At 35.2% G+C, this 26,767-nt stretch overlaps 3 protein-coding genes across 4 annotated transcripts; 2 read left to right on the top strand and 1 right to left on the bottom strand.

Moving 5' to 3' along the window:
- The first annotated feature begins 8,581 nt into the window (after positions 1-8,581).
- Positions 8,582-10,404, top strand: LOC111204600 (non-specific lipid transfer protein GPI-anchored 11). The gene is made up of 3 exons (XM_022699701.2): positions 8,582-9,188; positions 9,275-9,310; positions 10,103-10,404. The coding sequence occupies exons 1-3, from the start codon at positions 8,861-8,863 to the stop codon at positions 10,261-10,263; spliced, it is 525 nt and encodes a 174-aa protein (XP_022555422.1). The 5' UTR covers positions 8,582-8,860; the 3' UTR covers positions 10,264-10,404.
- Positions 10,405-13,299: 2,895 nt separating this feature from the next.
- On the top strand, positions 13,300-16,371 carry LOC111204599 (somatic embryogenesis receptor kinase 4). 2 transcript variants are annotated; one of them, XM_022699700.2, is made up of 9 exons: positions 13,301-13,555; positions 13,637-13,708; positions 13,787-13,930; positions 14,285-14,353; positions 14,420-14,491; positions 14,580-14,791; positions 14,873-15,214; positions 15,428-15,822; positions 15,898-16,371. In XM_022699700.2, the coding sequence occupies exons 1-9, from the start codon at positions 13,344-13,346 to the stop codon at positions 16,210-16,212; spliced, it is 1,833 nt and encodes a 610-aa protein (XP_022555421.1). In that variant the 5' UTR covers positions 13,301-13,343; the 3' UTR covers positions 16,213-16,371. The 2 variants fall into 2 exon arrangements, with proteins under 2 accessions (XP_048607091.1, XP_022555421.1); XM_048751134.1 differs by lacking the exon at positions 14,285-14,353 and having other exon boundaries at positions 13,300-13,555.
- Positions 16,372-20,351: 3,980 nt separating this feature from the next.
- Positions 20,352-24,770, bottom strand: LOC111204598 (aminotransferase ALD1, chloroplastic). The gene is made up of 10 exons (XM_022699699.2): positions 24,637-24,770; positions 24,484-24,509; positions 24,152-24,219; positions 23,916-24,032; positions 22,113-22,175; positions 21,818-21,922; positions 21,696-21,746; positions 21,219-21,539; positions 20,917-21,123; positions 20,352-20,829 (listed from the first exon to the last, which is right to left on the bottom strand). Exons 1-10 carry the CDS (start codon positions 24,705-24,707, stop codon positions 20,488-20,490), a joined length of 1,371 nt encoding a protein of 456 aa, XP_022555420.1. The 5' UTR covers positions 24,708-24,770; the 3' UTR covers positions 20,352-20,487.
- Positions 24,771-26,767: the final 1,997 nt, after the last annotated feature.

The following is a 26,767-nucleotide window of genomic DNA, read 5'->3' as shown; positions in this document are numbered from 1 at the left end:
ACTGGCACAAGAAGAGTATATTTTGGGAGTTGCCATATTGGAAGGATCTTCTTCTGCGCCACAACCTCGATGTGATGCATATAGAGAAGAATTTCTTTGAGAACATCATGAATACAATATTGAATGTCCCAGGGAAGACAAAAGACAACATAAAATCGAGGTTGGACTTGCCGGATATTTGCTCAAGAAGCGAGTTACATATTAAAAGCAATGGACAAGTTCCCGTTCCGATATTCAGATTATCTTCAGAAAAAAGTCGGTGTTGTTCAACTGGGTGGCATCAGAAGTGAAGTTCCCCGATGGGTATGTTTCGAATCTCTCTAGATGTGTTGAAAAGGGTCAAAAGTTCTCCGGGATGAAGAGTCATGATTGTCATGTATTTATGCAACGACTACTGCCCTTTGCATTTGCGGAGCTACTTCCAACAAACGTACATGAAGCACTTGCAGGTACGTAGTGTATTATATCACAATAATTTACAAAATAATATATGACTAACAATGTGTTTAATTTTTTTTTGAATATAAAAGGCATTGGAGCATTTTTCAGGGATCTGAGCACACGCACTCTTAAAGAAGAAGTTGTGGAACAGCTTCAGGAGAACATTCCCATCTTATTGTGCAACTTGGAGAAGATATTTCCTCCCGGATTTTTTGACGTCATGGAGCATCTAGCTGTCCACCTCCCATATGAGGCATTGCTTCGTGGACCTGTACATTACGGATGGATGTATCAGTATGAGCGAGCCATGAAATATTTGAAGGGAAAAGCAAAGAACCTCGCCAAAGTTGAAGGTTCTATAATTGCTGGAAGTTTGACGGAAGAAGTTTCTCACTTCACATCGTACTACTTTGCGTCAAAAGTACGTACACGGAGAAGAGCTCCAAGAAGATATGATGATGGTGGTGTTGCGCCAACATATGCAGTTGCTGGTGTTCCAGACATCTTTAGCCAGATTGGGCGACTCGGTGGGAAGTCTAAAGAGGTTTGGTGGTCGAGTGAAGAAGACGCTCATAGTGCACACACCTATATTCTACTCAATTGCGAAGATCCATTGATGCGTTATTTTGAAAGGTAACATATATTGACACTTCGAAACACATATAAGTATAATTAATTGTATAATTGCGAGAGATTCATTCCTATAAAATGTGATTTTACAGCCTATTTGTTTCTCAAGTCGAAGAAACATTTCCTGGTATATCCACAAGTGACGTAGACAAAAGGAAAGATCAACACTTCATTAAGTGGTTGCGGAATCAGGTATTAACTAAAACGTTTTTTCATACATTATCTGTATTTCATTAACATTCTCTTTATTTTTGCAGGTTGATTATGACGACGACGATGCAGATTATCCTAAGTGGTTACACGAAGTAATTCAATCTCCACTTGTAAAGGTCACCACATCACAGATGTATTTCACACGAGGCTATACTTTTCATACATATGACTATGGTAGACAGCGGGCGACCAGTAACTATGGAATATGTGTGAAAGGGGAAACAGATTTCTACGGGATCTTGACGGAGATTATTGAAGTCGAATTTCCAGGGATACTGAAGCTGAAATGCGTCCTCTTCAAATGTGAATGGTTCGACCCCGTCGTCAACAGAGGTGTTCGGTCTAACAAATTCGGTGTAGTTGATGTCAACGGTGGACGAAGGTACAACAAATTCGAGCCTTTCATCTTAGCTTCACAAGCAGACCAAGTTAGCTTCCTTCCATACCCTCGGATGAGAGATTCAGGTATAAATTGGTTAGCAGTGATCAAAGTTACACCTCGAGGACGAATCATCAGTGGAGAAGAACCACCATTGCAAGAAGAACAGATAAATGAAGTTGAGGAACCTGAACAAGAAATTGATGACATCCTTCTCATTGATCCGCATAATCACGAGTACGAAGATCTTACCGATGATGCCACAGACGAAGCTGTTGAAGACGAGTTTAATGAAAATGATGATGTTTCTAGTGATGACGAGAATATCGATGTATCCGATTGATGTATTTGTTTTATGAATAAGATGAGGGAGTTTGTTTTATGAATAAGATAATGTTGGGTTTGTTTTATGAAGAAGGTAATGCCGGGAGTTTGTTTTATGAATAAGCAAATGTGGGAATTGTGGTTTGGAATGGAAATAAAGATGGGGTTTGGAGTATATGAAGTAGAAAATAAGGAATATGGGGTTTGGGGTTTCGGATTCAAGGGATTTAAACATAACACTCGTTATTTCCACGTAACAAGAAATCATCGTAAAGGACTCGTAGGTCAACGAGGAAATAACGAGGAAATATAAAAATAAAGAACGCGAGACTCGTTAATTCTACGTAGGACAAAATCGTCGTAAATACCACGTATGATGAATTCGTCGTAAAAACCACGTAGGATGAAATCGTCGTAAATACAACGTAAGACAACGAGGAAATAACGACGAAACCTAAAAATAAAGATGGGGTTTGGAATATATGAAGTAGAAAATAAGGAATATGGGATTTGGGGTTTGGGGTTTGGGGTTTCGGGTTTTTGGTTTCGGGTTTCGGGTTTAGGGGTTCGGGGTTTGGGGTTTGGGGTTCGGGGTTTAGGGGTTCAGAGTTTGGGGTTTCGGGTTTCGGGTTTAGGGGTTCGGGGTTTCGGGTTTCAGGTTTTGGATTTCGGGTTTCGGTTTTCGGGTTTGGGGTTTCGAGTTTGGGGTTTCGGGTTTAGGGGCTCGGGGTTTGGGGTTTCGGGTTTTGGATTTCGGGTTTCGGGTTTCGTGTTTCGGGTTTGGGGTTCTAGGGATTTAACCATAACACTCGTTAAAAATAACGACGAAACTTAAAATTAAATATGGGGTTTGGAATATATGAAGTAGAAAATTAAAGATGGGGGTTTGGGTTTTGGGTTTCGGGTTTGGGCTTTTGGGTTTTGGGTTTGGGGGTTGGGGTTTAGGGTTTCGGGTATGAGGTTTTGGGTTTTGGGTTTGGGGTTTCGGGTTTCGGGTTTGGGCTTTCGGGTTTTGGGTTTGGGGGTTGGGGTTTAGGAATAACGACGAAACTTAAAATTAAATATGGGGTTTTGAATATATGAAGTAGAAAATTAAAGATGGGGGTTTGGGTTTTCAGTTTCGGGTTTGGGCTTTCGGGTTTGGGGGTTGGGGTTTGGGGTTTCGGGTATGGGGTTTTGGGTATGGGGTTTCGGGTTTCGGATTCTAGGGATTTAAACATAACACTCGTTAATTCCACGTAGGATGAAATCGTCGTAAATACCACGTAAGCATAAATCGTCGTAAAGACCACGTAACCAGAAATCGTCGTAAAGACCACGTAAGCAGAAATCGTCGTAAAGACCACGTAAAAAGATTTAAACATAAAACACGTTAATTCCACGTAAGCATAAATCGTCGTAAATACCTCGTAGTGTAAAAACTAGAAAAAGGGAAAATGATCAAAATACCAGAATAACATGTGGCAAGACTTCCAGCAATTATAATACGTAAGTCTCGCCCACATGAATTCTAATATCTTATCCTTTTCCTATTTTTTTCAAATATTTATAATTTGAATATGATTTTGCTGAGGAATGTGATTTCAGATAGGTGTGTGATTTGGGAGTTTATGTGTGGTTTGAGAATGAGAGTTGTGGGTATATTTATAGGAAAGCAAGCCTCGTTAATTCCACGTAGGCAAAATCGTCGTTAATACCTCGTAAACAAAAACACGGGCCTTTGTGATTCCTCGCAATTTCCTCGTAAAAAAAACACGGGCCTTTGTAACTGCTCGCTATTTCGTCGTAAACTTACGACGAATTTGCGACGATATGTAATCTTATATATACACCCGAGCGCTCACTCTTTCTTTCCTCTCTACTTCCTCTCTACTTCCTCTCCATTTCGTAGCAATGGTAAGCCTCTCTGATTCCTCTCTAATTTGGTTAGTTTAGGATAGATTAGGTGGTTAGTATAGGGAATTTAGATAGGTTTGCGGATTTTATGTTATTTAGTGTTGATTAGGTGGATAATGTTGGGAAATATATTGTTGATGTTAATTTTAAAATTTTCATTTTTTTCCCAGGTTCGAAAAGGAAGACTTACTGCCCATTACAGAGAGATCTTCGGTGAGCCGGGTAGTCGTTTAGACCCGGCCTCTTCTTCCGCTCCCAGTTCTTCGGGCCAGGAGACTGTCCCCGAGACTCAGTACACTCAGAGAGTCTCTGGGTCTACTTCTTCTAGTGCACCATCGGCTCCTCATGTGCCTCCTCCGATGCCTCCTCCTGTGCCTCCTCCGATGGCACCTCCGATGGTCGCCGATATTCATCCTGATCTGATGGTGCCTCCGAGTGCTCCTTACTCGCAGTACACTGTAGAGGACATTCTCAGTCTGCCAGGCAGAGAAGGTTTACCAGTCATCGACCCAGACCGACCGGACGGAACGTTGTGGTATGTTGCATTAATTTTTTTTTAATTCGTTTAAATTTCTTTTATAACATTAAAAAATAATTTATATTTTAAATTTGTATTTTCCAGGTGGGGGGTTGACGGATGTCTTGCATCGGACGTAACCGACACGATCAAGGGTTACTTCTCCATGGCACATCCAAACTGGAGTAAGACGCCTCACTACGTCAGAAAGACGTGGTTCAAAATTTACGCTGTAAGTTTCTATTAATTAATTATATATATTTTAATTTTTTCATGATTTATATATATACTTTCTAAAAAACTAATTGTTAATTTATTTTTTCCAACAGCAAAAATATAATTGGGCCTTGGGGATCACTGAGAGGGTGAGGAAGAAGTTTAACGCGAAAGCGAAAGTTCGCTTGTTGGACACGGTCTCCAACTGGAAGGGTGACTGGATCGTGAAGGGGTATGAGCGTGGCAAACCCGCTGAGCTCACCACGGATGTGTGGGATGGCCTCATCCGTTATTGGCGCCTTCCTGATTCCATTAGAATCGCCCAGGCTTGCTCTAACTCCCGTAACACGGTCGATGAGCACGGGAACGGGCCGATGCTTCACACTACGGGCCAAAAACCCCACGCCGGTGTCCGTTTGGAAATGGTAATTAAATATTTTATTAAATAATTTTTTTAATACATATATTAATTTATTCTAACTTTCTTAACTGTTTTTTAGGCCAAAGAGACGGGACATCTCCCGTCTCTTATGGAACTTTACGAGAGGACCCACAAGAACAAGGCGGGCGTATTTGTAGATGGCAAGTCCGAGCAAATCTACAACGACGTAGTTGCTCGGGTTGAAGACCGCCAGACTCAGCTGACCCAGCAGTCTACCGACGGATTACCCGTCACCTTATCCACACTTGAAGTGGATAAGATTTACGAGGAGGTAAATTTTCAAAAAAATTAATTTTTAATTATTCATTTAATTTAACTTTAAATTTTTACTTACAATATTTATTTTTTGTTTTTAAGGTTGTCCCTAAAAAAAAGGGACGGACGTTGGGTATTGGTTCCGTCAACGATGTTCCGAGAGCGACATCGTCTTATGGTCAGCGACGGGATGATGAAGTCACGGAGCTGCGTAGAGAGTCCGCTCAGCTGCGTAACGAGTTGACCGCGACAAAATCTCGTATGGGTGGAGTCGAGGGCTTCTTGGACGTTATTGCGGCCACAAATCCGGAATGGAAGTCCATGTTGAGGAACATGCGACAACAACATCCCATTCAAGGCGAGTCATCCGACGTACATAACGAGGCGGATGTTACGAGGAGGAGTGATGAATTCTACCGGGCGATGAACGACCCTTAGCTTTTTTTTTGGTTGTTGTATTATAATAAATTCAAAACTTATTTATATATAAAATATTTTCATATTGATTTATTTTTATTTTGAATTTTAATTTATTATTAAATTAAATAATTTTAATTATTTTTTAATTATATTTTTAAATTCTGTAAAATAATAAAAACGAAGTAAATTCGTAGCCAATGTACGACCTCTTTACGTGGAAACCTTACGAGGAAATGACGAGAAACATTTAACGAGTATTTTACGAGGAATCATTTACGAGGAAATAACGAGGAAAAGTTTACGACCATTTTATGAGGAAATCATTTCGTGGTTGTTACGTGTATTTTGCGAGGAAACTCTTTCAAGGTATTTACGTGTAGGTTACGAGGAACTATTTTCGAGGTATTTACGAGGAATTATAGCGACGTCCTTACGTGGAATATTGACGTGGTCTTTACGACGAATCGTCCTACTTCGTCTTTACAACGAAATATATTCCTCGCTAAGTTACGACGAATTAGCGAGGAAATATGTGTTACGACAGACGTGTAACGAGCAAACGCGTTTCCTCGCTAATTCGTCGTAAAGCCTCTTTTACGACGAATTAGTGAGAAAAACCGCCCTCGTTAAGATTATGTTTTCTTGTAGTGTCAATAAGGGTCTTGACACTTAACTGAGGGTTTGTGTAAGGAAGTAAACGTGGGGCTCGGGGAGGAGTTGTTGGGAGCCATGTATCTGATATAATTGTTGTATCTCCACTTCCAATACTATATTGCATGCCTTGCTCCAAAAGATCCCGTCCATGTAATAAAGACTGCCAACCATAGGAGCTCTGATAACCGCGCTTAGCCTTCCACATAGTAGTCTTTTTAAAATATCGGTGTTTCAGGACACGGTAAACAAGACTATTTGGTCGTTGATTAATTTTCCAGACTTGGTTCGCAAGTAAAGCTTGATTAAAACTTTGTAGATTATGGAACCCTAATCCTCCACTCTGTTTAGATTTGGACAACCGTTTCCAAGATAGCCAAGACATTTTTCTATTTGTCTCTGTCGATCCCCACCAGAAGCGTGAAAGAATTCCATCAATCTCGTTACACAACTCAACAGGTAACTTGAAGCAATTCATAGAGTAAACCGGCATGCCAAGTGCGACTGATTTTATCAAAATTTCTTTTCCAGCCATATTGAGATATCTATTTTGCCAACCATTTACCTTCCCATTAACACTATCTCTGACATACATGAAAATTGCTTTTTTATTCCGACCAAATTGCTCTGGGAGACCTAAATATTTCCCACCACCACCAATATTTGGGATACCTAATGTGTTCTGAATCATATCTCGCGTCTGCTGGAACACCTTAGTACCAAAAGTAATAGAGGATTTCTCCAAATTAATCATCTGACCAGATATATTTTCATAATCTTTGAAAATCTGAAGAAGTCAGGAACTGTTAGTCTGATCTGCTTTAAGGAAAAATAGAGAATCATCTGCGAATAATAAATGAGATATTGAAGGACCTCCAATACTGAGACGCACTGGTTGGATTTCATTGTTTTGTTCCGCCTGTTGAATCAAAGAACTTAAAACATCTGCACAGAGGATAAATAAGGTTGGTGATAGTGGATCACCCTGACGTAGTCCACGAGTTCCATTCATATGACCATAAGAGCTACCATTTACCATGACTGAAAAAGAAACCGATGTAACACACTTCATTATAAGCATGATCCATTTTTCACAGAAACTTTTCTTGCGCATCACTTCTTCTAAAAATTGCCATTCAATTCGGTCATAAGCTTTACTAACATCCGTTTTGACTGTCATGTAGTTCTCCGAGATACATTTCCGAACCTTTAAAGAATGGAAAACCTCATGAGCGAGAAAGACATTATCAGTGATATGTCTTCCTGGAATAAAGCCCGATTGGTTTTCAGAGATCACAAAATGTAAGATTGACTTCATACGTAATGACAAAATTTTTGAAATAATTTTATACATTACATTACAAAGTGCAATCAGCCTAAAATCTTTCATTGTGATTGGATTTGTAATCTTAGGAATGAGACACAAGTTTGTGTGATTCAAATCGGAATAGAATTCTCCAGTATTGAAGAAATGTCGTACCTCTTCTACTACAGCAGGACCAACAATATCCCAATATGTCTGATAGAAGCTAGCTGCAAGACCATCGGGGCCCGGGGCTCGTGTTGCGCCAATAGAGAAAACACTTATTCGAACTTCTTCTGCGGTAACGTCCCGAGAGAGATAGGCATTGCATTCATCAGAAACCACACGATTGATGTTCCCAAGACTGTCCTGAATGTTTCCTTGCAAGGAGGAAGTAAAAATTTCAGAGAAATAACGAAGTGCCTCTTTTGAGATCTCCTTATTACCAAAAACTTCTTCACCAAGATTATTTTGAATACTCAAAATCTTATTTTTTGCTCTTCTATTTTTTGTAGAAGCATGGAAAAAACGTGTATTGCGATCACCATAGGTCAACCACTGAATGCGACTCTTATTTCTCCAAAAAGCTTCCTCATCTTTATATGCTTGCAGTAGTTCCTTACGTAAGTTATGTATTTCACGGAGAGGACAAAGATGATCAGAATGGGCTTCATCAATAAGCGCCGTCAATGCTTTAATACGTTTAGCAGAATTAGTATTGTTTGCTTTTTTCCACTGAGAAATAGCATGACGACACTTACGTATACGGTCAGAAACTGAAACGTGTTGTCCTGGTATTGTAAAGTTCCAACCATCGATGATAACTTCTTTAAAACCTTCTCGTTCTGTCAATCTATTATCAAAACAAAAACTTTTCTTCCCAAAATCTGTTGTTTTCCGTATCTGGATGATTGCAGGTCGATGGTCTTATCTGTAGTATTAAAATTATACCAATCTCAGGTACTTTGCCGACGACCGAATTTTAAACATAAAAGTGATTTAAATTCCATAAAGCAATTACACTGAGAAAGTAATGATTCATGTCTTCTCTTTCGGCGAAACCAATTCAAAATAAACAATAATGTATACTAAAAAGGCAATTCCATTTATTTAGCGGGCTAGGGACTCCCAAAAAACACACATCATCATAATCATTTTCTTCTCCCAATTGCAATGGCGTCAAGAACAATGGAAACATCTATTCTCATGATCTTCACGGTGGTCGCATTAATGTCCGGCGAGAGAGCCATCGCAGTGGACTGCTCCTCGTTGATACTAAACATGGCTGATTGTTTGTCGTTCGTGACGAATGGTAGTACGGTGGAGAAGCCTGAAGGAACATGTTGCTCAGGTCTCAAGACTGTGGTTAGGTCAGGACCTGAATGTATTTGTGAGGGTTTCAAGAACAGTGCCTCTCTTGGTGTTACTCTTGATCTTGCTAAAGCTGCTTCTCTTCCTTCAGCTTGTAAAGTTGCTGCCCCTCCATCTGCTCGTTGTGGCCGTAAGTTTTCCTTTTACATATTAATGTTGGTTCATATATTTACGGCATTTAGTTGTATCTAGTTTTAAAAATGTTGTGTTTTGCAGTCGCTGTCTCTGCATCTCCACCTGCTAGTGCCCCTGGTATGTTCTCTCATGCTTTGTCCGCTGATAGGATATTTTCGGTTCTTTTTTTCTGTAAATAGTAGATGTGCACTCAAACAGAGTTCTTTTTAATTTGGTTTGAGAATTTTGATTCGAATTGGTTTATGATTCGGTTAACAACATGAATTAAAAAGAATGATTTTAGAGATTTGATCAATCCGGAATTTAGTTGGATTTTCTAATTGTTATTTTGAATAATTTTTTTTGCTTAAATATTTTGAATAATATTGTTTAAAGTAACTAAAATCTATTCAAGTAAAATAAGTATGTTATGGTTTATGTTTGGGTATTAAACAAATGCTTTAGATCAAACTGTGGTGCTACGTATATACAACCATAAGTTAAATTCAGTGATACAATTTATACAAAAGATGTTTGAATCATATTGTAAACATCATGATGAATTCGAAATTTGAATACATTTATACATTTATCTGCATATATTTGCGTGCATATTTTATCCTTCAATTTTTAAATTTAAATGCTTTCATTAAGAGTATTGAAAATTTTCCAAATATAGTGTTGTGATTTCTTATCTAATACTCTTATTCCGTTTCAAATCTGGAACCATTTAAGAAAATAGTTCAATATTAAATTGTTTTTGTTTAACTATTAATTTTTTTAACATATATTATTTTTATTAATCAAGTTAAAAAGAAAAGAGACAAATCAATTGAAAAAAAATTGCTAACATATTTTTTACTTTAAAATGTCACTGAATATGAAATATAGAAGTATATAAGAGATAATGATTTAGTATGGTGTGAACAGAAATATCTCCCACGGCCGGAGCAGGTGCGCCATCTTCGTCAAGTGAAGCAAATGCGGCAACTCCAGTTCCAGTCCCGGCGGGGAGTTCCGATGCGTCTTTGGTCTCTGTCTCTTTTGCGTCTGCTCTCTTTATCGCCTTCATCTCTTCTTCTTTCTATTGAGTTGTTTAGGTCCATTTTATTGCTTCCGTACTTGAGATATTTTCTTTTCTTTTTCTTTTATTTTGTTCTTAAAGTTTGGCGTCACCCATTACATTTTCCTTCCATTTGTTTAATTTTATCAATGAGAATTCTCTTTTTCAATTTTAAAAAAATATTTTTAGCTTTCTTAATTAGTAATATTTGTATTATTATAACTCAACTCGGTTTCTAATCTTAAGAGAAGCTCAATCCATTATCAACTATTTCACTTATTATCATATCAATAAGATACTAACGAAAATATAACCCAAAAATATACAAACGAATATAAAATACTCTGAGACAAATATTGATATATTTTAGTTTTAGAATGCTTAAAAAATTAATATTTCATTTTTTTTTTGCTAATCCTATATCTATTTGCGAAGTGATTTTTCACAACCAAAGATGAAGATTGGTTTTAGTTTTTGTATGATCCATGGATCTAATGCCGCGTTGTTCGCCAAATAGTTATGACAATTTGTACAATTTTCAGACTCCCTTACCGGAAGAGTGTTGCATGACAAGTATTATAGATTTTGTTCACCTTTTTGATCAAACCATACTGATAGTTCTTACATATGTACAAATGTTTCAGCAGCTAAACTATTACTGACTTTGGAAATCAGAAGAAAGGCGCATCTAGTTTTGAGATTAAAGTCGGGAAAAATCCTTCGATCCCAACAATTTCTGTGAGGCCAACATGGTCTAATATTCACGTAGTCCACCGGAGGATGACAATAAGCGAATTTATTCATGGCGAGCCTAAAAATTTAATGTAAAGATGCTAGAGAGCATGGTGTTACCGACCGGATGATATATCACTTATTTGGAGTTTACTGTAAGCCAATCCACTCATCGAGATACTTTTTTGTTAAAGTTATACAAAGAGTAGTTAGTTAATACACTGTAAAATCAGGACACTGGGCGCCATGAATATTCAAAATCATTCAACTGAGGTCAAGTACTCAAAGCCTAGTATCATTAAGGTTCAAACCTTTGTTTGTAAGATTAATGTTCTTCGAAAAATATGTCATCTTGTATGGCATATTGCAACATGAAATTTGGGGGTAACTAATAATCTGATACATCGTCATATTCGACGGGAATGTGGGGATATCGACGAATCAGTAAACTATGTTATTTTCGAATGTCCATCAGCTTTACAAGCATAAGTTTTATCATTTAAGCTATCATGTCCATCGAAGTTGGGCTGGACTGAAATGGATTGAACTCCTTTGGACCAATTTCTTTAAGTGTTCCTTCTTTTGGTCGAGACTGAGCTGGTTAAACGACTTGTTAGGTCAATTATGTTGGGTGGTTGAGTTAAGAGAACCTTAATTGACTGGTTGAAACTTTCTCTTAAATCCCTTGTTCTGGATCGGGTCTTTGGAGCGATCGTCATGGTTGACATTTTTGTCGGTTGGGTTACGATCAGTTTCTGATCTTGCATCACTAAGCATGGAAAAAAATATCTAAAACGCGACATCTGAACCAAACTCTAACAAAAAAAAAAATGCACTCGGTTTGAGATGTAAATATACTTGAATGGATCATGTGAGGTAGTACAAAATATATCCAAACTTGAAATACTATTAACCCAACCCAAATAGATATCCCAAAAAAACTCAAAAATCCAAATAAACCAAATTTTTTTACTCCAAATCCAAATTAATATCCGAAATAAGTATCTAAATAAGTATTTAGATTATCAACCCTAAATAAGTACTTTAAACACTCAAATTCATGTTTATTTGATATAATATCTAAAAGTATCCAAACCTAAAGTATTAAAATGGATCTTAGATAGTGTTATAAATCTCTATGTTCTCTACCTTTTCCTTATCGTCTACGTTCTCTCTTTGGTGGTCCATGTCTTTGTCTTGGTGGGAGAAAGGCTCTACTATGTCAGATCTGTGAGATTCTTGGGTTAGATCTCGTGGTTTCTCTATGGTTTGACAGGTGCAAGGACTGCGTCCTCCTTTTCTCAGGCACACGTCTTTGTTTCTGGAGGCGGCGCTTTCATTGGACTAAGACTCGGTGTTTGTCACTGTGATGGTTTACCAGATTCGTTTCTCTGTTTCTTGACTGCTTTGGCTTCTTCAGAGTGGTGGTGCGTGGTGGATAGTGGTGGTCACGTTTTTATTCATTCTATTATGTTCTATGGTGGGGACGGGTCAAGTGGCAAAGTGGTTGATATCACGTTTCCATTGTCTTCAGGGACATATGTTTTAAAGGTGATGTTAATGGATGTGATCGACTATCTACGTGGTTTGTATTTTGCAGTTCAGATTTGTTCAACGGTAGCTTAATTAAAGCTAACTCGGAACAAAATTGACAAAGTCAATTGAAGAAGAAGACTTATATCTACATGTTCTTGTTTTCGTTAGAGGTATTAGAAATATGTCTGCTATTGCTGGAACGAGAACACTTAATTTATCTTCGTTCGAAGCAACAAGATCAGTTTGTTATTTCTAATGTGTCATCAATGATTTTATCCTTGTTAGTTTCTGGTGCTCAAGGACCGTTAGTTTCTCACTGTTTTCTTGCTGTATATATTCTTCTAGGATGTAGTAGGTGCAAATCATTATCAATAAAAACTTAAAGAAAAAAAGATAGTGTTATAAATCCTACCCAATTCCAAAGTATTATTAACCAATAAAACTAGAGTGGACTTGTACCTGAAAACCCAAAAAACTCTTACCTGCCCAGGCCTACCCGAGCGTAAGTTGATTAATCAGTGTTCCGTCGATCAGGTTTCTCCCAAAAACTTTACTGTCTTTAGCCTTAGATCGAACAGAGTCTATCACCGGTCAGCTGAGCTTCTCCCCTTCCAGTCATCTAGTTTCCTAATGGAGTCAACGTTGAGCAATCAGAAGAAATCTCAGAGTTCTTGTCCATTTTGTATTCTTAGTCAACGGCCGGGAAAACGTGTGCAGGAAGACCTTTCTCCCTTGTTTATTCCTTCGTCAAAGGTTTGAATCCAATGTTTGCGTTGAAAAGTTCACTCATAAAGCTCTAAGGATTTTTTGCTTTTACTCTGACAAGTTCATAAAAAAAAAATGGAATGGCCACGTAGCTTTATTTGGCTGATCCTTCTTTCCGATTTGCTTCTCAGAGCCGTCGGAAACTCAGAAGGTGAGGCTTTAACTGCGTTTAAGGACAGCTTATCTGATCCTACCAACGCACTCCAAAGCTGGGATAATCAGAACAGTGTTTCTCCATGTACATGGTTTCATGTTACTTGCAATCCTGAGAACAGAGTTGTCCGTGTGTAAGTTCTTCTCTGTCTTTGTCTCTCTGTTTCTAAAAAATTGAAATGATTCAAAAAGTCCTTGTTTTGATGTTTGGTCAGTGACTTGGGGAATGCAAAACTGTCTGGTCAACTTGTGCCACAGCTTGGTCAGCTTCCAAACTTGCAGTACTTGTAAGTAAAAAGTAGGCTTATAGAGATTTTCAAAAATAAAAATAAAAATTCTATTATTAAAAGTATAGTTAATGACAGGGAGCTTTACAGCAACAACATTACTGGGGAGATACCAAAAGAGCTTGGAGACTTGAGGGAACTGGTTAGCTTAGATCTTTACCAGAACAGACTAAGCGGTCCTATCCCATCCTCGCTTGGCAAACTAGACAAACTCCGCTTCTTGTATGTATCTTTGCATCTTTATTATCTTTATAATTGTGAGAAAGTTAAGCAGCTTAATAGATGTAGCAAACTTTCCTTCTTCCACTGAATATCATTTGGCCTTTGCTCAATATAAGCTATCTTCAAAAAAGTCACTGGCTGGGTCCCTGTTGTGTAGCAAAAATGCTTCAGAATTAGATAGAGTCTAATTGTACAAATTCAATAACACATTTCAGTCATTGCCCTAAAATTCCATGTTGTTGGATTCAAAATAGCACTATTGTTTTAATAAATAAATCATCTTTGCATCTTTTTCAGTTTTAACTCAGCTTTGGTTAATATTTATGGCATGTTATTTTTTTGTATGTGGATTAGGCGTCTTAATAACAACAACTTGTCTGGCGAAATTCCATTGTCTTTGACTGCTGTGTCACTGCAAGTTCTGTGAGTGTTCATTTCTTTTCAAATATTTGTTGATGCGATCTTAAGTTATGACAAAAAAAAATACAGGGATGTCGCAAACAATCAACTCAATGGAGATATTCCTGTTAATGGTTCCTTCTCGCTTTTCACTCCTATTAGGTTTGCCTTCTTGTCCCTAGTCTTATTCTCGGCTCGATGGAGATATTCATGTTAACGCGTTACTAATTCTCTGAAATTTATTTTGCAGTTTTGCCAATAATAATTTACGGCAGCATCCACCCTCTCCGCCTCCTCCTATCTCTACTCCACCACCTTCACCTCCAGTGTCAAGGAGTCGAATGACTGCAGCAGTTGCAGGGGGAGTTGCTGCAGGTGCAGCAGTTCTATTTGCATGTCCAGCCATTGCGTTTGCTTGGTGGATAAGAAGTAGATCACAGGATCGCTTTTTTGATGTACCTGGTTAGTCAAAATTATCTTCATCTCTTTTTTTCCCCACTAAAACTTCTTTGCCTGATTTTTTTTTTCATTTCATTTTTGCAGCTGAAGAAAACCCAGAGGTTCATTTTGGACAACTCAGAAGGTTTTCACTGCGTGAACTGCTTGTTGCTACAGACAACTTTAGCCACAAAAATGTATTGGGCAGAGGTGGTTTTGGTAAAGTGTATAAAGGACGTTTAGCCGACGGCTCTCTAGTGGCTGTCAAAAGGCTAAAGGAAGAACGTACCCAAGGTGGAGAGCTTCAGTTCCAAACCGAGGTCGAGATGATTAGTATGGCTGTTCACAGGAACTTGCTTCGTCTTCGTGGCTTTTGCATGACTCCAACTGAAAGATTGCTCGTTTATCCCTATATGGCTAATGGAAGTGTTGCTTCTTGTTTAAGAGGTATCTTAACATGCAGGTTTTAAATTATGTCACTTGCACGTGCTATAAAGGTCATTTAGAAATCAAGTTCGTTAATTAGCGAAGCCTAAACGGCTATATATAAGAAAACCATAAAACCTTAAAAACAATTACCCAGTTAATAAAAAACAATTAACTACATAATCATGTATATTATCTCTGTTATCTTATATATATGTATCTATCATGTTTTAGAACGACTTGAAGGTAATCCAGCACTTGATTGGCCAAAAAGGAAGCATATCGCTCTGGGAGCAGCAAGGGGGCTGGCATATTTACATGATCAGTGCGAGCAAAAAATCATTCACCGTGACGTGAAAGCTGCCAACATATTGTTAGATGAAGAATTCGAAGCTGTGGTTGGAGATTTTGGGCTAGCAAAGCTCATGAATTATAATGACTCTCATGTGACAACTGCTGTGCGCGGTACGATTGGGCATATTGCACCTGAGTACCTTTCGACGGGAAAATCCTCTGAGAAAACTGATGTTTTTGGATACGGTGTCATGCTTCTTGAGCTCATCACTGGACAAAAGGCTTTTGATCTTGCTCGCCTTGCTAATGATGATGATATCATGTTACTCGACTGGGTATGTTTCATGGTTTTCTTATCATCTACAAAACTGCCAATTTTCCTTTACAGTGTAAGTGTCGTGTTTTTTTAGGTGAAAGAGGTTTTGAAAGAGAAGAAGTTTGAAAGTCTTGTGGACGAAGAGTTAGAAGGGAAATACGAGGAGAAAGAAGTGGAGCAGCTGATCCAAATGGCTCTGCTATGCACTCAGATTTCTTCTTTGGAACGTCCTAAAATGTCGGAAGTGGTGAGGATGCTTGAAGGAGAAGGTTTAGCTGAGAAATGGGAAGAATGGCAAAATGAAGAGATTTTGACAAATGATTCTAACTATCTTCAAGTTGGCACTGAATGGTTCATCCCAATTTCCAATTCCCTCATCGAAAACGATTATCCCTCGGGTCCCCGATAACCCTTTTACAAAGGGCTCATGGAGGTTCTTCAGACAAAGTATATAGATTCGTAAAACCCAACATTCACGTTTAAATCTTTAGCAAAACAGTAACCGTACAAATCATCTCTACGATATAGACCATATTTGTTTACGAACCAATAGAATATATCACCGATCTTTGTTTAGAGCAAAAACAAAAATGTTAGCGTTCAGTTTAAATAACTGCATCAGTTCATTTACGTTTCGAGGAACAGTTGCCTCATTTCTAAGTAGATAAAAGTCTTGCCATGAAATGAAAAACAAATAGAAACTAAAACGATTTGAAAACCATCAAGAAACAAAGAAAAATTTCACCTTTTTGTATGTGTCTAATTCTCACGGATATCAAAGATTCTCATTTGAATTTTTTTTTTGGCTCATTTGAAAATTTATTTTCACTCTCTTTTATTTTCTTATTATTCTTTTAAAAATTATAAAATACTCACTTGAGAATTTATTTAAAATTTCTAACAAAAATCTTCGTATATAAATGTTGTGAAATTTTTACGTTATTATCTTGTAGAATGTATTGTTTTAGATTATGAATTGGCAGTAATCATTGTTAGTTCGTTCTCCATTGAATTGGTGCTTCAACATAAATGTACTAATGGAAAAGAATGCGGGAAAATTATCAAAAATACTACATAAGTTTAACTAATCTATACTTAGAGTTTAAAGTTGATGGTTGGGATATGATTTTTAGAATGTGAAATTTAAGATTCTAATAAATATATAAATAAATACTTAAAAAAATATAAAAAAGTTTTGAAAAATAGTTTCAAAAATAAATTTTGAAAAATAAAATAAAAATCAGAAAAACAAAATTCAAAAAAAAATAATTTATTAGAAAGTTTGATTTTTTTGAAAAAGTATAATAAAAAACAAAAAAAAAATATTTTTTAAAATAATTATTTATTATATGTAAAGAACAAGAGTATAAAATCTTTTGTCATTTAACGAATAATGTATTTTTGAAAATATCTCTTTAGTGATGGTAAACATGAATAATGGTACCAAGAAAGTGGTAAACATGAAAACTCCCAAAAAATCAATTTTTTTTTAAAAAAAGTTTGAATTTGAAAAAATATAATTCGAAATCATAAAAAAGTTATTAATTTTTATTTTTTATTTAAATAATTATTTATTATATATAGAGAAAACAAGAGTATAAAAATCTTTTGCCACTTGAAAAATGTATTTTTAAAATGTTTCTTTAGCATTGGTAAATATGTATAATTGTACCAAGAAAATGGTAAACATGAAAATTACTCAAGAATGTGGTTGGTTTCTGTTAACATATTTATTTTTTTCTTTCCCAGTAGTCATAAAGTAAAATTTACCTTAATGTTATCGCAAATTTTATTTTGTTTTAAAGTAAAATTAGAATTTTAGCCGCGCTAAAGCGCATAAAAAGTTTTTGGTAATTTTTTATATATAATTGCATTTTCTCTTTACTTAAAGTAGGCATGAGCATACAATCCGTAATCCAAAGTTTATATTCGAACTCGAAGTGTAATAAACCATATATTCGAACTCGAAGTGTTATTAGCCGTAGCCGAACCCTAACGGAAAACCCGAAAAATAAAAAAAAACCCAAGAAATCCAAAAAACCGATCCGAAAGTCCAAATTAATTGCAAATGTAAATATTTGAAACATAAATATGTACTTCAAATACTCAATTCTATATTTATTTTGAAACTATATATAAAAATAAGTATTTAAATCTTCAATAAGTACCTTAAATATCCAATCATATATAAATAAGTTTCTTTCTTATGTTTTGCTTTTTAATTTTGGATTTTATTTTTGATCTGACCTTGGGCAGGTTTACGAAGTTTTGGACATGGAAAATAATCAGAAATCAACCCATGATGTTAGGTAACATGTCCAACCCATTTTTATGAAGTTGCAAGCCCAAGAAGAATCAAAATCAAGTGGTTTCTTTGTTGTCCAAGGAAAGTGACGAAAATCACAAACTAAATTGCATAGAAAGCTTCTCTCTCCTGCATGCAAGGATTGCTTGTTCCAAGAACCTTCTCTCTCCTCCATGCACTATTTTGTGATTTCCTATATATTAATTATCTAGCTTTAGTTTCCTATAAATAAGTTGTTATCTCTATTGAAATAAGAGAAGCTTTGAATATTATTTTTGGAACCTTGAGAGTGATTCTCACTTTTCTTTCAATGGTGTGTAATATTCATTGATCTTTTCGATCCGTCTTGGTGAGTCATATCCAAAAGATCAAACCGATTCGTCCTGGTGCGTCATATCCAGGGAATCATCCTCATTGTCGTCTAGGTGCGTCATATCCTAGGGCATTGAGTTGGAATATCGGAGGCCTTCCGCATCCTTCGTGCGACCATTCACTCCACATCTCTTGTCTTTGAAGCTTTACGGTTTCATAGCAGCAAGGCTTATCCCCTTTACCAACTTAGAGTGTCGAGTCCTCGAGAGGTTTTTATCATTTGGTATCAGAGCAACACTCTGAGTTTGGTATTCAATTCTGTTATCACCATTATCTTCTTTCTATCTTCTACAAAAAAAAAGAAAAAAAAAGAAAAAAAAAAGAGTTTTATTATTTATGTTCTACAAATCTGCTGGATCTTTGGAAAGTGTGTGTACAAGTTTTATTTATTCGGAGAGCAAGATTTGAGGATAAATCTTTTTGAAGAGAAGGAGTATGATTTGATCTTGGGAAGGTTTATGAAGTTTTGGACATGGAAAATAATCAGAAATCAACCTATGATGTTAGGTAACATGTCCAGCCCATTTTTATGAAGTTACAAGTCCAAGAAGAATCAAAATCAAGTGGTTTTTTTGATGTCCAAGGAAAGTGACGAAAATCAGAAACTAAATTGCATGGAAAGCTTATATCTCCTGCATGCAAGGATTGTTTGTTCCAATAACCTTCTCTCTCCTCCATGCACTATTTTGTGATTTCCTATGTATTAATTATCTAGCTTTCTCAACAAGTTTAGTTTCCTATAAATAAGTTGTAATCTCTATTGAAATAAGAGAAGCTTTGAGTGATTATTTTTGGAACCTTGAGAGTGATTCTCACTTTTCTTTCAATGGTGTGTAATATCCATTGATCTTTTCGATCCGTCTTGGTGAGTCATATCCAAGGGATCAAACCGATTCGTCCTGGTGCGTCATATCCAGGGAATCATCCTCATTGTCGTCTTGGTGTGTCATATCCTAGGGCATTGAGTTGGAATATCGGATGCCTTCCGCATCCTTCGTGCGACCATTCACTCCACATCCCTTGTCTTTGAAGCTTTACAGTTTCATAGCAGCAAGGCTTATCCCTTTACCAACTTAGAGTGCCGAGTCCTTGAGAGGTTTTTAATTTTGGATTTAATTTTAGATATGTCCGAATCAAACCCATATAACCTGAATCAAAAACAATATATGGTTACTTTATGGATTTTAGATGTGATACAATTTATAAGCAAAACCGAAGTGTTATATCCGAACCCGATTTGTACTTACAAATTTATCAGAATGACACCTAGGATGTGATATAAATTAGAACTAAAATTCCAAATACTCAACCCGTATCGCAACGGGTACCTGAATGCTCAAGCCTAACTTAAAGTATATTTTATGTTTTGTTCAGCGAGTTTTATATTTGATAAATATTATATGTATTGGAATAACCCCTGAAACTATATTCATAAAAAATATCAATAATAACATGTTCCAACATATTAAATAATAATGACTATTACTATTTATTTTATCATATATATGTATATATATATATCTAGTTTTATTACTTTATCAATAAGATATATTATTATGTATTTGGTGAGGTTTTTAAAAAAATGTGTTTTACTTTTGAATTAAAGTACAATTGTATATATGAATTAGTAAGTATATATAATTCTTTTTATATTAATAAATAAAATATAATTGATTATTTACTTAAAAGTAGTGTTAATATAAATTGAACTCATCATTCAAAATAATAGATTAGTTATTTAGTTCTTTAATTTTAGGTTAGGGTATATATTTAATAATAATTAAATTAAGTAAAAATAAAAATAATAGAAAATCTAGTTAAATGTAATGGTCCAACGTAGACTATTTATAAGGGGATAAAAAATAGGATTATAAATTAATATATAAGATTATTCATTAATTATGAATAAAAGTTAAACATGGTCCCATAGCTTTTATTTATATGCATCATACAAGTGGGAGGTATTATTCAAGGCAAGGTAAATATAAGTCCGGAGATGCGTTCAACTTAGTTTGTATTAGAAGCGGAAGAGAGAAAAGGAAAATGCTTGGTTCGAGTGTTGAAGAAACTTCGCAACCTCCTCGATGCTTCAACCATATCGTCTCTACGTCCAAACCCACTGATCCTTAAATATTCTTCTCCACCAGGTCCAAAACCTGAGCCAGGGACTGTAATTATGTGAGTCTTTTCAAGAATCTCAGCAAACACATCCCATGATTTTGATCCTTTAAAGTGAACCCACAAGTATGGAGCATTTATGCCACCATAAACCGTGAGGCCGAGCGATGCCAGAGTCTCCATTAGTATCTTTCTGTTCTCTTTGTAGTAATTGATCACCGAGCGTATCTCCTATCATGTTTAACCAAAGAAAAAATAAAGATGATGTTGAATAAAAATAAACAAAATATTCAAACTAATGCTAAAACATTTAACTACCTTAAGTCCAACAGGAGAAAGGCATGCTAATCCACCCGCCTGAGCGATATTTGAAGCTCCATTGAAGGAAGTTGTTACAATGCGATGGAAATCATTTATAATGGGAAAACCATTAGAGTACAAGAGCTCATCAGGGATGATAGTCCAACCAAGCCGAACACCAGTGAAACCAGCAAACTTAGAGAATGATGAAATTTCAATTGCCACCTAGCAAAATGTAATATGATGATTGATGGTTGTGAATATATATGAATGTAATGAAACATAACTCCAAGAAATATATACATGAAAACTCGTATCACCTCTCGAGCACCAGGGATTTCATATATTGAACGTGGGCTGCCATCTTCGATAAATGCAGCATATGCAGAGTCAAAAATAATAATAGAACCATTGGTCTTTGCAAACTCAACTAGTTGATGTAGTTGTTTTTTTGAAGCCACATAACCAGTAGGATTATTAGGAGAACAAAAGAAGATGACATCAGTTCTTGGAGTCTTTGATAGATCAGGGAAAAAACTATTTTGAGGTCCACAAGGCATATAGACAACGTTTTGGTACTTCTTGGTTGCTTCATGGAAATTACCAGTCTGGCCAATAATCACACTTGAATCTATGTAAGCCTAATTCCACAAAGAGAAGGCAACATAAGAGGCAAAGACTAGCATTCACAAGAAGTTCTCTATTTCCATCTTTTAGCCAATTAAGCTTTTTATGTTCAGCAATTATTGAAAGAAAGTACAGATGAAACATAAAATAAAATCGATGACATTACGTACTGGGAAGGTAGGATCTTGCACAGCAATTGTCACACCGGAACCTAGGAGTAGCTGTGGATGAAATCAAGTAAGCATAACGTCAAGAGATTGTCTTACATGTCAAAACATCTCATGATCCATACCTGAATACGAGAAATATCGCTTTGTGCACCATCTGATACAAATACTTCATTGCTTTTCACGTGCAAATGTCCATAGAACGTATCAGCAATAGCTTTCCTAAGAACCTGGTACCAAATAAAATGTCAATGTAGGAAAAGACACTCACTCTTATAAAAATTAAATTATGTATATGTAAATTAATATATTTCTTTAGTTTTTTTTTAATATATAGTAACCGTGCTGATAAAGAAAGAACAAATTAAATTGACACACAATAACTTTGTCAAAACAAGGTGAAAGAAAGACCATAATTACCTTGTCACCTTGTTCCAGGCCATACCCTCTATATCCTTCCACAGTTGATAGGGCATGTGCAAACTGAATGGTCCAGAATTGAACACACTTAATTACTTAACATTTATCTACAGATATTATATTACTCTAATACGATCACCAATGATTTAGAAAACTCGAATGTGACCAGTTGGACCAGGGTTTGTGCTTTTATTTGAATAAAAGAAACAAATGATAAGTTCATTCTCAAAAGTTAATAGTTTCTTCACATATATAAGGAAATACCTGAACAACAATTAAACAAAGTAAACTGATCTAACCTACCAAAGTCATGCAGTCAAATAAACTTTACAGTTTACACTATAAGAGCACACAACAGACGAAATTACAAAATCATAGACATGTGACATAGAAACTTATTTTATTTAAAACATTATTTTATCAAAACATTATTTTATTAAAAACATTTTTTTTTATTAAAAACGTTATTCTTATTTTTATTTTTGCCATATTCTAGCAGCATAATTAATGGGACAAGTATTTAATAAAAAGAAACAAAGACACTCACGACGCATTGACATTGGGCAAGGATTAACATGACTTTTCTTGCTCTCCTAATATAATTCCAAAAGTTTTCATATTGGGTCTCATTGGTAATGGCATGCAGCTTTAAAATTTTTGCTGTAGAAAATTTTTTTTAATTTTTTTGCAGTGGTTTTAGATTTTATTACCGTAGAATTTTATGGAAAACACTAAAAAATTGCTTTGGATATTTGGTTCTGCAGAGCACTTGTACAGCTGTAGGTTATTTAAAGAACTGTAGAAAAAAAATTAAAGCTTGATTACTCTGAATTTAGTGATTTAGAAATAAATAGAACTGTACCAACTACCAATCACCCCCATTATCATCCACATATATCTAATATACCAAAACAGATTATATATAAAAGATCGACTGTCAGAGCTATTATTAGCTACAGACAAAAGAGCCGACACATGCGTCGACGAGCATAACAACAAAATATGCAGAAAACAAACAATTCACGTGAACATAAATTAGTAAAGCGTTGAGAACAGTTGAAGTGTTCTAACTCTAGACGAAGGATTCCATATTAGACAATACTTGGATTGATTATTAATTGGATCAAACCAGGTTTTAATGGCTCACTTTGGCTTGTAGATTTGGATAAAACTCAGACTTGATTAGTTAGGCCGATCTACTAGAGCATTTTCATTTTAGATTTCTCGTCAACGTTATATATAATTAATTAAATATAAATATTAAATAAATTTTCTTTTAGGTAAGAGTTTTTCTATAAAAAATATCCAAAATAATAAACAATATTTAACTAATTTTCTTATTTTATTAATAGTTGATAACCCTTGTCAGATATCTCCAATTATAACTGTGCTCTTATATCACTGCCAATTATTGTTTATTCTTTTTGCACTGCAAACTGAAACATCAAAACTGAAAATTTAAACGTTAAAATATTTGGAAACATAATTTTTTTATTAGAAAAATAAATAAAAAATACTATGAAACCTAAATTTTTGAATAGGAAAAGGAAGAAAAAAAAATACTAGGAAAACTGGAAGAATGCCATACACATTTACAACATAGAAAGTTTTTGCATGTAACACAATTAAACCCAGCTCAACTCGTATTTGTTGCGTTTTTAAACGGTCCATGTACTTTTTGGTTTATTTCATACTAGTATATACTTGTCCCCGATTTATATGTTGCGAAGAATTAGGGAACAGATGAAAACCAACAAACGCGCAAATAAAAATTAAAAACAACAGAAGTACGATAAATCTTACGTTAGACATGTCTGAGGTGATCTGCTTCGGTATAGGCTCTGTTGTATCACCAGTCCCAAGGCTTATTAATTGTACATTTGGATGCTTTTTAACGTGCTCAACCTCACGTCTGCTTATCTATATATATTAACATCATTATAACTCGTGACATGTGAAAACTCGTGACATGTGAAATATGAAACCTCCAATCGGTATATGTAAATTTTTCAATAAAGTTAGAAAGATCATGAAATTACTTCGGGAAACAAATAGTTGTTCTTTAGTTTCTCCAAATTCACATTGCGGACCAGTTTTGTGCAGCCACCTGAGAAGACATTAAGACAACAATGAACAGATTTATGATATCTGAACCGTCTCAAAATATATGTAGTCTTTGTCCAATTTTTATTGAATTTATCTGATGTATTAAAATATTTTTTAAAAGGTTATATTTACATATATTGTAAAATTGGGACTCTGCTCCAGTGATCTAGTTGCGCATGGTAAAAGATGGTTATGAGTTATGACGACAACCAAATAAAATTACATACATATCAGAGTTTTGAGAGTAAAGATGAGGAAATCTTACCAAGTTTCTTCAACTCGAAGTCTAAACTGTAGAATAAAGAAATAGTGCAACATATCAGATAAAACGGATTATAACACAAAGATAGAGGGGAATTTTTTTTAGTATATATATAATTTTTAGTATATTTCTTGCATTACAAATGTGAACCAGTACCTAGACTTGACAATTTTTGATGGAGAAGAGGATAAAGATGAGGCCGAACTGAAGAACGTTAGACTGACCATTCTTTAGTTCCAAGTTATAAAAGCTTTAAAGGTGTTATATATCAATGATACAGCCTATTAAGCACGTATATATATATACTCCAAGCAAGTTCAATAACCACTATTAAAGTGATATAAACATGTCAGTTTCAAGTAGACAAAGCGAAGAAATTTCTAAAGCAGCCAATCCATGCACGGCTAGTTAGTCAGATGACGTCACACCATGTCTGCTTATTATTGTCCATTAAATGTTGGACAAATATATACGCGAACAATAGTTTGACCAAAAATATATATATATATACGTGAACAAGAATATTTTAATAGAGCTTATTAATCGAAGGTACTTCAAAATCATCTGAAAACTCCAGCGAACCATCCTTTTCTGGGATTTTAGTTTTGTTACACGAAAAGGCGTTTTGCATTTAATACAGATTTTAAACAAATTTTAGGTTTATCCTTTTTATTTTAAGTTTTTATTGGAACAGTTAATTTATACATAAGTGCGTTATTAAGGGTAAGATAAAAAGAGTATCTATATGCTGGTTTTAATATGCGTGAACACGAAACTTAAGCAAAAAAGAGGCGTTTAGATTAGGGAAAAAAACTTCAATTTTCACGATGAAGCAGTTCTAGTAGACTAACATTCGGATCCGCGAGTTGGTGTCATACTAGATGGTGGTGTCCCCTGACTTCAATGCCGTGCCATAGAGTTTAACTTAAATGCATTTTGATCATTTTAATTTATTTTGTTTTCGGTAAATTTAAATATTTATACCATTTTGATTTTTTCACAATGTTGCAAACAACTAATTTTGATCTCTTTAATTGTAGGGGTCAACAAAAAGTTGTTCCACGGTTCTACTTTGGACTAATTAATTAAGTGGATATTATAAGTTACTTGTTTTGACTTCTATGATTGTTATCATGTGTAGTACCAAACCGAGCTTGGCGAAGTTGATGCTCACGAGCAAGTGTTGAGAATTATCTCTAAACACAGCAGCTATATTGGTGTAGGTCATTACAAAACTTGTTAGCTACAACATATATACATTCATTATGATCCTATGGTTGAATAATATACTTTGGGATCAAATGGTTATGCTCCACTCTGTAGACCAAGATAAGTCCTATAACATGTCACCATTAGGTGGACTCGTACCAGTCTTAAAACATTTTCGACTAGTAATCTGAAATGTTCTTCCACCAAGTGATACTAAACCTTCATACCACTCTAAGTTTACCACAAACTTTGGACCAAATTTTGTTATCTTGATCTAAGAGGACTTCAGGAAAGTCACGTATGAATAGGTTAAGAAATATGCTTATGAAATGACTAAGAAGCCTCGTAGAAATTAACATGCTTTTTCTTATAGAATGAAAATACTGGACTAATATATCTCAACATCATTATAAGAGAATAAAAAAACAAAAGTATCACTCATTTATATACCAAACCAGACTATATATTGATTCTAGCAGGTGAAAAGTCAATAATAAAGAGGAAGAAAATTCATAATAGTCAATTTTTATATTAAAATAAGTTTGGTACAAATATGACATATTCTGAAAGAGAATAATTCCTTCTTTTTTTTTAAAGCTTGTCGGTCAGAATTCAGGATATAGTACAGATTATAGTTTTATATGATATACGACTACCACTTGAAAACTCTGCACTCCTTATCAGCCACCCATGTGTCATGAAAACTATAAAAGAGGAAAATTAAAATAATAATTATCATTTATTAAAATATTTGGAAAGAAAAAACTGCTCAGTGAACACGGAAAACTGCAAACTTGTCGTTATAATATTATAGAAATCGTGGAAAATCATCTCTTCTAGACAGGAACAATAAAATTTAGGAATCTTGGATCAGTCAAGGAAAAATAAAATTTAAATACGTAAATAAAGTAAATAGGCTCTAAATTTCCTATTTGAAATTTTTCCGTTACCAAATAAATTTTCCACTGAAATTAATTTTACATTTTGTTAAAGAAATGAATTTCAATTTTACATCAGAAACGTTACGTAGACAAGGGGTTTAACTGGTGACTATTACAGAAATATTATGAATGAGTAG

The sequence above is a fragment of the Brassica napus genome, chromosome C3 (genome assembly GCF_020379485.1).
Source record: "Brassica napus cultivar Da-Ae chromosome C3, Da-Ae, whole genome shotgun sequence".
Classification (NCBI taxonomy): Eukaryota; Viridiplantae; Streptophyta; class Magnoliopsida; order Brassicales; family Brassicaceae; genus Brassica; species Brassica napus.
This window is presented reverse-complemented; position numbering and strand designations above follow the sequence as displayed.

Bases quoted from the DNA above. Each gene is read 5' to 3' on its own strand.
- LOC111204599 (XM_022699700.2), top strand. From the start codon at position 13,344: ATGGAATGGCCACGTAGCTTTATTTGGCTGATCCTTCTTTCCGATTTG. The intron at 13,931-14,284 runs GTATGTATCTTT...TATGTGGATTAG, and splicing joins CTAGACAAACTCCGCTTCTT to GCGTCTTAATAACAACAACT. The intron at 14,492-14,579 runs GTTTGCCTTCTT...TTTATTTTGCAG, and splicing joins TCGCTTTTCACTCCTATTAG to TTTTGCCAATAATAATTTAC.
- LOC111204600 (XM_022699701.2), top strand. From the start codon at position 8,861: ATGGCGTCAAGAACAATGGAAACATCTATTCTCATGATCTTCACGGTG. The intron at 9,189-9,274 runs GTAAGTTTTCCT...TGTGTTTTGCAG, and splicing joins TCCATCTGCTCGTTGTGGCC to TCGCTGTCTCTGCATCTCCA. The intron at 9,311-10,102 runs GTATGTTCTCTC...TGGTGTGAACAG, and splicing joins TCCACCTGCTAGTGCCCCTG to AAATATCTCCCACGGCCGGA.
- LOC111204598 (XM_022699699.2), bottom strand. From the start codon at position 24,707: ATGGTCAGTCTAACGTTCTTCAGTTCGGCCTCATCTTTATCCTCTTCT. The intron at 24,510-24,636 runs GTACTGGTTCAC...TTTATTCTACAG, and splicing joins TCAAAAATTGTCAAGTCTAG to TTTAGACTTCGAGTTGAAGA. The intron at 20,830-20,916 runs GTAGTTAAATGT...TAAACATGATAG, and splicing joins TTTCTCCTGTTGGACTTAAG to GAGATACGCTCGGTGATCAA.